This window comes from Lepidochelys kempii, chromosome 3 (genome assembly GCF_965140265.1).
Source record: "Lepidochelys kempii isolate rLepKem1 chromosome 3, rLepKem1.hap2, whole genome shotgun sequence".
Lineage (NCBI taxonomy): Eukaryota > Metazoa > Chordata > Testudines > Cheloniidae > Lepidochelys > Lepidochelys kempii.
Window position 1 is genome coordinate 172,308,570 of NC_133258.1, and position 13,030 is coordinate 172,321,599.

A 13,030-nucleotide genomic window follows, 5' to 3' on the forward strand; every position below is an offset into this window, starting at 1 on the left:
CAAAATAGGGAAAGAACTGCTTAAACAATATTTAGATAAGTTACATGTATTTAGTTCAGCAGAACCTGATGAAATTCACCTTAAAGTACTTAAGGAATGAGCCAAAGCAATAGTGCCCAGAGCCGCAAACCTGTCAAATTTACGAATAGTTTCGAGTTGACCCAAACTGCATTACAGGCAAAAAAGCAAAAAATTTTGCCCAGCTCTAATCATATGATATTACTGGAAACATTTGCAAAGGGACTGTTACTGTTATTTTTAAATATTTGGGAGGTGCTAGAGTACTATAGTGACAGGGACCATACAAAGTAGAAGGATTAGATAGATTAAGAGAGAGAAAAAAAGCCAGAACCTCACTCATTTACTGCAATGGAGCGACACTTATTTTCCCCATCCGGCCAATTCTGTATGGAGTATTTATTCTCTGGAACTACCCTGTATATGCCAGTTGAAACCGAGTCAACCACTAACAAGAATCCATATGCCTATTTGTTTTTCCATTTTCATCTTGTAATAGTAACAATGACTTTGGTGCAGGACACTTCCTGGGGACTAATGAACAGCTGAGGGAGCTGCGCAGCCTGGTAATGCTAGGGCAGACGACTAAGCCTCAGGAAATGCCCTGAGAGGGAAAGGGGTTACAGTAACAAGTTACTTGAGATGTCTGAACCCTATTGGTATTCCACTGTTGGTGCACCTGCAACTAGAAGATTTTATACAAGCAGTGTCAATTGGTACTGGCCCCTGGTTTCCCAGTACTCAGTTTTGAACCATTTAATCCACTCCATGCACTAGTCGACAGTCTGGTAAATTTCCAGCACTGGCAGATTCTTCACTATTTGCTGGTATGTGTGGTCATTCCTAATATTTTTGCTAAAATCCAAAACTAAAATCTGTTGTCCTGGTCTCATACTAGAGATTAACCAAAGTCTGGCTGTGCTCTCGTGACCATGAAGCAGGGCCCTTTGCAAAAGACTTCTTTTGCTTGATGTCCATTGCAAGTGCAGAAGATTCCCCCTCAGGTGTTTTTGCAGCTCAGTGGTCAGAACAAAGTAGAAGAGTTAAATGCTGACTTGCAGAGCTGCTGCGCTACCAGGGGAATGTTGCTGCTATTTCCCTGGAGTTAATTGGTGATTCTTGGGAGAGAGAGGATAAAGGAACTTGGCCCAGAAGTACTGTGGGATACTTCTGGCAGATGTCGGAGGGTTGGGGAGGGGCTTCATTTACACAGCAAAGTGATAGAGCTTGAGACGTGGGCCTCAGCTTGACTTGGACTCAAACCCTCTACCCTCACAAGGTCCTAGGACTCTGAGTCCAAGCCTGAGAAATTAGTGTGTAGACGGAAGTGGGGTTGGGGCTCAATCCTGAATCTGAGCCCAGACTTGCGCTGCAGTGTAGACACACTCAAAGAAACCTTATCTTTATGAAAGACTGTGAAGGGAGGGTCCACCATAAGAGCTCCAAACTCACCGACCCTCCTGGCAGAGATAATCACAGTGAGGAAAACCACTTTTATAGACGGATGAAGAAGGTAGCAGGAAGCCAAGATGTTTGCATCAGTTTCAGTACCAGACGAAAGCTTCTGATAAAGGTTTCGGAATCCTTAAAGTCATAGTGTCGGTGAAGACTGAACAGTTCTCCACCAAAGAATGGAAGGTGTTGATTGCTCCTAAATCCACATTCAGAGAGCTCAGAGATAGGCCCAACTTCTCTGGGGAAAGGCCATAGTCCAAATTGGTAGGGAACTCAGTCCTCTGGAGGTATCTGATGATGCTGGCACCAGACATACAATCTCTTCTACTTAGCTGCATAATGTTTTCTCACAGAGATTTTCCTATTATTATTAACGTGACCTTTCTAAACTCATCATCCACTCAAATACCAAGCTGTTAGATGGAAGGATGCTGAGTTGGGATGGTTGGTCTTGCCTTTTTCCTGATTCAGCAGATTCAGAAACAGCTGGATTTAGGACATGATACCAACCAAAACTGTTTCAGCCATCAGGGTGCCACTAGGATTACTGATAGGTTGTTCTACTTGATTTTCCTCAGGGCTGAAGGTAAGAGAGATATGGGTGGGAAGGCATACATTAACGGCTCTCACCACTGAACTAGGGATGTGTCCCCTTCAGAAAATGGGACACTAAACTATTTAAGAACAGTAGGCTGTGTATTTCATGTTCTCTTGGGAGATGAAGATGACCCACAGTGGGAATCCCCACTCCCAGAAGATGTTCTGTGCTACTGAGTCAACGCAGTTCCCATTAGTGTTCCCTGTGAAAGTGCCTGCTGAGTCTGTCTGCCAAAGTGTTCAGTATTCCCAGGAGGTGCACTGCTGACAGAGTTATCTGGTATCAGACGTACCACTTCCAGAGTTTGACTACCCCCGTGTGAAAGGGGTGGACCTCACTCCTCCCTGATTATGTAGTAAACTATGATTCTATTGCCTAACATGATCTGAATGTGCAGGGCCCAGACATAGGCGCCAACTTTTCCCAGCGCTGGTGGGTGCTCGCGCCCCCTAACCTCTGGCCCTGCCCTGACTCCATCCCTGCCCCACCCCCTTTCCAACCCCTTCCCCAAAGCCCCTGCCCCAACTCCGCCCCCTCCCTGCCCCTATTGGACTCCTTCCCCAAATCCCTGCCCCGGCCCTGTCTCTTCCCCAAGCACACCACCTTCCCCCTCCTCCCCAGCGCTTGCCACCATGAAACAGCTGTTTCGCGGCGGGAAGTGCTGAGAGCTAGGGGTAGAAGTGGGGAGGCAGCGCACTCAGGGGAGGAGGCGGAGGCAGCGGGCAGGGAGGGGAGCTGCCCACCCACCAATTTTTCCTCGTGGGTGCTCCAGCCCGGAGCACCCACAGAGTCAGCACCTATGGGCCCAGAGGAAAGGAAGGAATCTTTTGCAGGCTTTGTCTGTTGCTTGCAGTCTGAGATGATGTGCATCTTGGATTCTTGTTGGGACCACAAACCTTGAGCCATATGATCATCCAGATGTGCTCCCCTCTCCAGTAAGGAGCCAACCAAAGTCGCCATCTTTGCAGGTGGGAGGGTAAGAATGAAGGGAACGCCTACGCACACAGCTTCTTTGCCATTCCCTAGGTGAATGATCAGGTCACTGAGGGGAACAGACTTGTTTGTCCAGGTTCCCCGCTTGGCGTGTAGACTGTCCATAACGATGCCTGAAAGTGCATGATGCAGAGCCTTGCTAAAGAGTCATGTAGGTGCAGGCAGCCATGGGGCTTAGGACATCCTGGTGGGATCTAACTATTGCCTGAGGACTCCACCAGAGCCAGGAGATGAAATCCCTCCTTATGTGGAATCTGTCCACAGGTAAGTATGTTGTCACTGAAATTTAGTCCAGAGTTCTGATAAAGTCTGTAATTGACACTGGAACTAAAGTGGACTTTTCTGTTTACTTGAAGTCCTAAGGAGGCTGAGAAGGGAAAAGGACCGATGACTGTACCTCCCACTATGAGTGACTGGGCTGCCCTGGTGATGTAAGTATGCTACTACCATAGATAGCACCTTTGTGAAAACTATGGGGGCTGTCAAGAGACTATAGAACTCTGTACTGATAATGTTCTAGACCCACCATGAAGTGCAGGAATCTTCTGCGGGCTGGATGAATGTCTATATGTGAAACAGGCATCCTTCAAATCAAGAGCTGCAAACCAATCACCTTTGTTTAGGGAGGGGATTATAGATACTTGGATTGTCATCCTCAACCTTGAATGGCGTACAAAGACATTCAGTTGTCTGAGATACAGAATGGGTCTCCAGCGCCCCTTCTTTTTCGAGACATGGAAATATCCTGAATAAAAACCTGAGGAGGCATAGGTTCTATAGCCCCTAGCTAGATTAGGGAGTCTATCCCCTTTCTGAGGAGTCTCTTGTGAGAGAGGTCCCTGAATAGGGACAAAGAAGTGGGTTTTGTGGAAGCAATGGAAAGAAACTATCATGTAGCCAGTGGAGATGATCTCTAGGACCCATCTGTCTGATATGACACCATGACAGAAAGAAACAGGCCAGATAGCCACCAAAAGGGGTACTGATAGAAGTGGAGACTACTTGGCAGCTCTCTAGGGTCCTATCAAAATGATCTCTTGGCAGGAGTCTAGGACTGGGGAGAGGACAATGGCAGGATGTTTTGTCTGCTGTGCTGGGAGGCTCAAACTCTGTGATGGTAAAAGGGCTGAGAAGCAGACTGTGGTTTATAAGAAGGCAGTTTGGAGTTCTTCCCCCAAGGTGCTATGCTCCAAATAACCAAGAGTGGAGGGTTGCACAGGAATCCTTAGGGGTTGTGGCAAGGCACCTCCTTGTCTCACCAGATTTAGTGCTTCCTCCTGTGGCAATGGCAGGCCTGGGGTAATCAACCCCACTCAGGGTAAGGTTTGTCTTCCCCCTTCTGTGTTCCCTTGGTCGTACTTTTAGGGTAGGCCTAAGAGTTGGCCTAAGGGGTGTTCTTCCACCAAACAAAAATGGAAACAGTCTCAAACAAAAAATCCCCTGGCGGGTACTTTTCACTGCCTCCTCACTGGTGGCCTCTCACCCTGGAGAAGCTTATTTCCCTACTGCCATTAGCCTGGCAGCAGCTCCTCTCTCTCTTCCCTCTTTCTCTCACCAGAAGAGGGTTTTTTTAAAGGCCTCAGGCAGACCTTAATTGGAATCAGGTGTCCCTCATTGACCTGAGGTAACCCCTTCTCAGCTAGTAGAAAAGAGGGCCTTTAACATTCTGGGGCTAATATATATCTGCCTTCTAGCACCCTCTTCCTGCCGTCCAGCCTGACTTTATCACAAGGTGCACACAGATTCATCAGTTTTTCACTAAACAGATTGTTGACCTTGATGGGGAGGGTCCTCCACAGTAGCCTGAACTTACTTGGGAAACCCAAAGGGGCGAAGTAGTGAAGCCCATCTCATGATAACCACAGTCATCAGGGAGCAGGAAACCATATCTGCAGCATTAACTGAAGATTGGAGGGATGAGCTAGCTATCAATTTACCCTCATCAACAATGCCCTGAAATTGAGGTCTTAGTTCCTATGGAAGTTTGTTGGTGAACTCAGACAATTTGTTGTAGTTAATAAAGTAACATTTAGGCATCAATGCAGAATAATTCACAATGTGAAACTGAAGGCTGGAAGAGGAGAAAAACTTTCTTCTGAAGAAGTCTAATTTTTTAGCATTCTTGTTGGAAGGAGCAGACCTAGATTGGTGGTCTGTTACATTCAGTGATGGCCTGAACCATCAGGAAGTTTGAGGTGGGGTGTGAAAACAAGTATTCCACTCCCTTAGACAGTACAAAGTAGTTTTTAATCTGTTCTCTTAGCAGTGGGGACACTGGTGGCTGGGGTATACCAGACTGTCTTGTCCGGTTCTAGTATAGCTTTGTTGACTGCCCCTTGCTAGGGGCCTGCAGTCAGGAGGATGTCCAGAAATTTTTGAGTGGAGTCCTGGACTTCCTCCAGCAGAATCTGGAGTGACTCTGCAATTCTCCTCAGGAGGTCGTGAAATTGTCTGTAGTTGTTGGATGGCAATGGTGAAGTTTGTGCTATCACCTTGTCCGGAGATGAGGATGAGTGTGCCACAGGGTGACTGAGTGGGCCCATCTGTTCAGGTTGATCTTCCTCCTCAGAACACTCCCAAGGGGGTTGAGGCTATTCTGTACAAGGTGACCTCAGTCTGAATTCCTGCTCAGATCCTTTGAAGTTGAGAAGTTAGATGTAAGGATCCCAAGAACCACAATACGCCTAGTGAGATTGTAGGGGTCAGGAAATGGTGCCCAAGGAGAGAATATCACTGCTCCCAAACCCAGTAACATCCTGCAGGAGTGCAAGGGTGCCTACCAGTCTCTGGAACCTCTGTCAGAGCTAATGTCGCATCTCAGAGTGGACCAAGGAGCTGCTCAATAGGCCTCCGCCTTTCCAGACTACTGTACCCGTTTCAGGAGTCTGCTTTGTCTTGCGTATCACAAGTTTCACCACACTTAAAAACTACTTGCTTAGAAAATCAGAAATGAAAATACAAAAGCGTCACAGCACACTATTTCTGACAAATTGCTTACCTTCTCATTTTGTCTGTATTAAATTTTAGTCTGTACTGACTTCGCCAGTGCCTTTTTTATCGACTGTGGTAAAACTAGGCAAATATCTAGATGAGTTCATGTAAGGAAGCTGTATGGAAGACCGCTGCATACCCCAAGTTGAGAACCACTCCTTTAGCTCACCAGAGGAATAAAAATCTTTAGATTCCACTGTGGAACTGTTGGTACTGTACACTTTGTAATGCTTTTGCTGGCAGATAAGACTGGCAAATGGTGCACTGACAGTGTGGATATCTCCCTAAGGTAACTCCAGTTCTGAGAGTATTGGTGATTCCAGGTCAGAATACAGAGCCAGGTCCCCAAGAATAGTACACCCAGGTCTAAGACTTGGGGAGCAGGAGCGGCGTCTGGCTCTTCATGCAGCCAACTATACTGACTTAGATCCAGCAGTGCATGTCGATGCTACTGAGTCCTTCTTCCCACTCTGGTGTGGTACTGCCAGTGTACCAGGAGATTGCTTCCTTATCTCTCATGGCTGGTACCATTGGGGTGCTCTTGGACCTCAATACCAGGGATTCAGATCCATGCTCCCCACAACCTCCTGACACACCTGTACCAGGGCACAGAGTCTCACTAGTGTATGGGAGGTAGTCCTCCGCTTAGAGGTCTTGGGAGGAGATTTCTTCCACTTTTTATGAGGGCATTTGTTCTTACCCTCCTGCTGCTGCCTGCCAGAATCCTTAGACCTGGTCTCTAACAGCCCGGAGATAAGCAGCGTCTGGCCAGGAGAGGCACCTTCAGCCAGTGTACAGCATCAGACAAACCAGGGTCTGACTGAGGCCTTATCGACCATTCCATCAGGTGTCTTCAGACCCAGAATTCACAGGATTTATGGGTTTGACATGGAAAATAACAGCAACTAGTACTAGTGGGATTCTTCAAGGTAGGTTTGCCAACATTGTATTTAAAAACACGGGACAAACCTCCGATATCCCCAATCTAGACTTGAACCTCTGGGGACAAGACCCTTTCCCCTCACCCCCATGTTTTCTAGGGTTTCTCTCTTGTCAGCTCTGGATGCTGCAGAGAATCCAGGGCCTCAGGTTCTGGGCCAGCAGCTGCTGCAACTCCTGTTCAGGTTCTGCACGGACACCAGGAGCCAAGGTAGAAGCTGCAGTTGCTGGTCTTTGCCTGTTGCTGTGCTGTCCACCCTGCTGGGGATGTTGGCAGAGACTCTCAGAGCAGGGAGACTACACCCTGGGTGTGCTGAACCCCCTGCCAGAGAGAGCCCCTTTCTTATCCTGGACGATCAGCGCAGTTCCAGGGCACACAGCCCCATTCACTTCCCCTGCCAGAGAGAGCCTGTGCAGAGAAAGTAGATGGGGCTGTGCTCAAGGGTTGGAGTTAGCAGGGGGCCCTGTCCAGCAGGGGGCCAGTATTCATGGGTACATATTCCACTCCCCTCCTGACGCTGTTTTTCCTGCACAACACTGAAGGGCCAGGGTTGGGAGGGGAATGGAAAGATGCAGCTATGAGTACTGGCCCCCTGCTGTTTCAATATGGGATAAAAGGTGTCCCGTACTGATTTAGTACAGAACAAGCAATTTTCTATTTAAATAAGGGACATCCTTTGTAATACAGGACTGTTGGTAACCCTATTCCAAGGTAACAAACATGAGTCATGGGGGGGTGGAGGGGGGGTGTCACTCACTGGGAAGACACAGGGGCAGTTCCACCAGACTTGCAGCTGGAGATCTAGTTCCAGCCATACTAAGAACTCCAAATGGTGGAGAGGTAACGAAAGGAGAAACACCCCCCGGGTTCCCAGAGAACTATGTAACCACTAAAACTAACAAACAATCTAAAAGGTAAAACTATGTACAGAAAAACCTGATTGGAAACAGGTACGTTAGCAAAGCTGCAGATACCAAGGGTTCCACCTCAGACCACAAGCAGTAGAGAGAAACTGGAGAGGTAGTCATTCCAGGCCTCTTCTTACGCCCTCAGTTCTGAGCACAAGCGGGCGCAGGCATGGACCAACAGGCACTGCTAGTGTAAAATCTTTCAGTCACAAGCACTCAGACCGCATGCTCCCCTCCAGTGGAATACCCATGGAGACAACCACTTGAAGAAGAAAAGTCTCCATTTCAGTGCAATCATTCCCTTTTCTTTTTAGGTTTAATACATGTAAATTGTGTTATCAAATGTTTCACAGATACTTTCATTATTTTAGTTAGGTAAAAACAAATTTCACCCTGTTCACGGTGCCCCTTAAGTAAATAAAATAACACAGATCAAGTGAGAATGAGCAAATAAATTATGGATAAAAACCTGTTTTGAAAAGTTTTAAACCAACACTGTATAACTTAACATAGTTTTCTAGAGCTCTATATTCAAAATATACAGAAAACATTATTAGTTTAAAAAAATACATATAAAGTTATCCCACTCTTATTCCTTCTGTCAAGTCTAAATAATAAGAGCTCTATTAATTTAAAAGAAAAATCTTTTATATCCAGATTATGTTAACACTGTAACTTACAATGTATGAATCAAGAAAGGAATGTAGAGCAGATACACAAAGGAAAACGACCTATTGATGCAGGCTTACATTAATGCATATGGTCATTTTATGTGAGTATGGCTTTTTATGTACAAGTGAAATAGAGGAAATACTGCAGTTTGGCCATACATCCAGATTAGGCAGCTGGATTTCGTAGTCTAAATGCTTCAGAGAATTCCTCTGTCAGAAACCTACAAATATATTTTCTCCTGAAAGTCAGGAGATTAGCATATTTATTAATGTTATTCATTTACAAAATGGGCCCATTAAAAAGAGACTATGGGAGCATGTAAACTGATTAAAAATATTATGCATATATAATTAAGACATGTGCAAGGCCCAACTCTTCTGTCAGGGTGGGGTACGCTTTTAGTTTATGTTATGCAGGTATCTTTCTACTGACTTTGGTCAACAGGATGTGTGTACAATTTTTTAATATTACACATGTGCTCAGAGAAACGTTGTAATAACACGCTGTTTTCTTTTTTGCTTAATGGTGGCATGTTGGCCACCTCAACGTTCTTCTGCAGCAAACCTGGAGAAATATGTCCAGAATTATCCTGCGTTGTTGACGTTTGGGTGGACACAGCCTGCAAAAGATCCATCATTTGCATGCTGTGACACATTTTCTACATTCTTGGGTGAGAGTGACCAGGGAAAATAGGAAAAGTATGGTCATGCTCCTGACCATACTGTATATATTACTGTGACTTTATCATAACAGCCAAACTCATCCAGTATTTGAGACGACTGTTCACATATGGATTTCTGAAGCTTTTGTGGTATATAACTGATAGTCAACTATTTCATATGTAGAGAAGAAGCTTGATAAAGCAAAAAACAGTGATATGTGTGAGAAAAGCACATTAACACTTTTTCCTTTATTTTTTGGGGAAAAAAAAGGCCAAAAGAATGAATACATTTTATGAATATAACTCAAATTTCTGAATATTTCTGCAGAACTTATATCAATAGCCTTGCAAAAACAAACACACAAAAACAGCCCCCTTCAACCCTTCAGTGTATTTATTAGTAGTCTTTGATAACTTCTTGCATATATGATCTTTGAACATACCTCTTGGCCAACCACACTTTGGCTTTTATACAAGTGATGATGTCAACTAGCCCCTGCTGACGGTCTGAATTAAGCCGGTGTTTAGATTCCAAGTAGGACCCCAGCAAGTGAAAAACCTAAATGAAAAAAGAAAAAATGTTGCAGACTGCTGTAAAAATATTTTTTGACTCCTCAGCTCCTAGCTTTCACCCTTCCTCAAAATAACCCTATAGAAGAAAACCGCCACTAGCAAAATGACCCTCTACTGTTCATGCAGAAAACTGGGTTAGCTTTGGATAATGGCAAGTTACATTTTCAATCTACTTTTCTATTACGTGCACTTTTCACAATACAAAATAAAAAGATAATTATCCCATAATAATAACCTTATAACTAATGAAATATAGTAAACAACCTAATAACTGATTTCAAGAGCAAAACAATTTAAACGTATTTCTTGACACCAGCAGTTTTGCATTCACTCAAAATGAGCCTATCAATCTAGAGGTGGCAGCAAATCCATGCATGCTTATTTTACAAATGGAAATTACTTAGAACTAGTCCCTCTTAATGAGACTTCTATCGTTTCATCAACTTAATCAGAATAAGTATAATCACTTTTTAAATTGTTTTAACCCTTTAGCCTCAATGAAATAGTATGTGTACTAATGACATTTGTGTTAAACATTCTAGCTTTTATTTGAATCTACAGGTCATACATAAAAACTGTGTAAGAAATTAGTTTCATTTTTGGAGTAATTATTCTAATTAACTGGTTAGTATACTATCAACTGCATGTTTGTTTTACTTGGATTATGAAAAAAGATATAGGCCCCAGTCCTGCCATGAAATGGGCACAGAGGAATTCCTAGAGCCACCATGCCTGTGCATATCTAATTGCAAGTTCTGGGCCCAATGTTGCAACATTGTTCTGCCTATTAATAGACTTGTTCACAGTATTAAAATGATACTTTTTACTGTATTTCTTTTCTTCGAATGTCAGCTGTTGTAGTAATGTTATCACAGGAGGAAAAAGTGTTGTATATTATCAGCCTCACCAAAACCTGTGATAGTCCCAAACTATCCTTCCTGAAGCCCTCAAAACTTGGACCCTGACTACAGCTGCTGAAGTGAAAAAAAAAAAAACCTGCTCTACTTCCCTATATTTATTGCAGGGCTCTCCTACTTACAGGAAAGCAGAGCTGCAATGCAATCAGTCTTCCCCAATACCACTTTTAGGGAGTTACATACCAACAAACTACAAGAGCTTTCCAGGTTGTCACCACTAACTATTATTTATTGATTAAAAGCCATTGTAAAAAGTTATGCAGTTTTGGAACACACACTAAGGCCATGTCTACACTTACTAGGGATCGACCGCAGCGCACTCTCTGGTCAACTCCGGTACTCCACCGGAACGAGAGAAGTAAGGTAAGTCGACGGGAGAGTGTCTGCCATTGACGCAGCGTGGTGTAGACACCGCAGTAACTCAACCTAAGCTACGTGACTTAGGTTGACTTACCCCAGTAGTGTAGACAAGGCCTAAGTTATAAACTGTGTAAACTTTAGTTTACAATTATTTTGCAACCATCAAATCTTCTAAATGTTCTTCATTTAAAAAAAATCAACATAGCACAAATGGCAACTTGATGACGAGTGTACAAGATGATCTCGTAGTGAGAAAAGATATTGTCTTAGCTATAAAATGTTGGTCATGGAATGTACACGAGAAATTATCAACCAGAAGAGGATTTATGAAATGCAAAAATCATACTATATAATGACAGGTTTCAGAGTAACAGCCGTGTTAGTCTGTATTCACAAAAAAAAAAGGAGTACTTGTGGCACCTTAGAGACTAACCAATTTATTTGAGCATAAGCTTTCGTGAGCTACAGCTCACTTCATCGGATGCATCTAAATAATAAATGAACACTTACAGCCCCCAACTAAAACCTCTCCAGCGCATCATGAAGGATCTACAACCTATCCTGAAGGACGATCCCTCACTCTCACAGATCTTGGGAAACAAGCTAGTCCTCGCTTACAGACAGCCCCGAACCTGAAGCAAATACTCACCAGCAACTACACACCACACAACAAAAACACTAACCCAGGAACCAAACCCTGGTGCCATCTCTGTCCGCATAGCTATTCAAGGGACACCATCATAGGACCTAACCACAGCAGCCACGCCATCAGGGGCTTATTCACCTGCACATCTACCAATATGATATATGCCATCATGTGCCAACAATGCCCCTCTGCCATGTACACTGGCCAAACTGGACAGTTTCTATGCAAAAGAATAAATGGACACAAATCTGACATCAGGAACTATGTCAAGTATCAGGGGGCAGCTGTGTTAGTTTGTATCCAGAAAAACAACAGGGAGTCCGGTGGCACCTTAAAGACTAATATATTTATTTGGGCATAAGCTTTCATGGGTAAAAAACCCACTTCTTCAGATGCATAGAGTGAAAATTACAGAAGCAGGCATTATTATACTGACATATGAAGAGAAGGGAGTTACCTCACAAGCGGAGAACCAGTGTTGACAGGCCCAATTTGATTAGGGTGGATGTAGTCCACTCCCAATAATTGATGAGGAGGTATCAATTCCAGGAGAGGCAAAGCTGCTTTTGCAGTGAACCAGCCACTCCTGGTCCCTATTCAAGCCCAAATTAATGGTGTTAAATTTGCAAATGAATTTTAGTTCTGCACTTTCTCTTTGAAGTCTGTTTCTGAAGTTTTTTTGTTCAAGTATAGCTACTTTTAAATCTGTTATACAATCTCCAAGAAGATTGAAGTGTTCTCCTACTGGCTTTTGTATGTTACCATTCCTGATGTCCGATGTGTGTCCATTTATTCTTTTACGTAGAGACTGTCTAGTTTGGCCAATGTACATGGCAGATGGGCATTGCTGGCACATGATGGCATATATAACGTTAGTAGATGTGCAGGTGAATGAGTCCCTGATGTTGTGACTGATGTGGTTGGGTCCTCTGATGATGTCGCTAGAGTAGATATGGGGACAGAGTAGGCAATGAGGTTTGTAACAAGGGATTGGTTCCTGGGTTAGCGTTTCTGTGGTGTAGTGTGTAGTTGCTGGTGAATATTTGCTTCAGGTTCGGGGCTGTCTGTAAGCGAGGACTGGCCTGCCTCCCAAGGTCTGTGAGAGTGAGGGATCGTTTTCCAGGATAGATTGTAGATCCTTGATGATGTGCTGGAGAGCTTTTAGCTGGGGGCTGTATGTGATGGCCAGTGGTGTTCTGTTATTTTCCTTGTTGGGCCTGTCCTGTAGTAGGTGACTTCTTGGTACCCATCCCACTCTGCCAATCTGTTTTCCTACTTCCCCAGGTGGGTATTGTAGT

The 13,030-nt window shown here is 44.2% G+C and overlaps 1 protein-coding gene across 6 annotated transcripts in view; it reads right to left on the reverse strand.

Annotated features, from left to right (window-relative positions):
* The window catches only part of THADA (THADA armadillo repeat containing), a 288,553-nt gene that overhangs the window by 93,438 nt on the left and 182,085 nt on the right, over window positions 1–13,030 (reverse strand). For 5 of the 6 annotated variants that reach the window (XM_073339065.1, XM_073339064.1, XM_073339066.1 and 2 more), the window contains one exon: window positions 9,680–9,795. In XM_073339065.1, the coding sequence (XP_073195166.1) occupies window positions 9,680–9,795 (116 nt within the window). Of the gene's footprint in view, window positions 1–9,679; window positions 9,796–13,030 lie in introns of those variants that run through there. The other variant, XM_073339068.1, reaches the window with a different exon arrangement.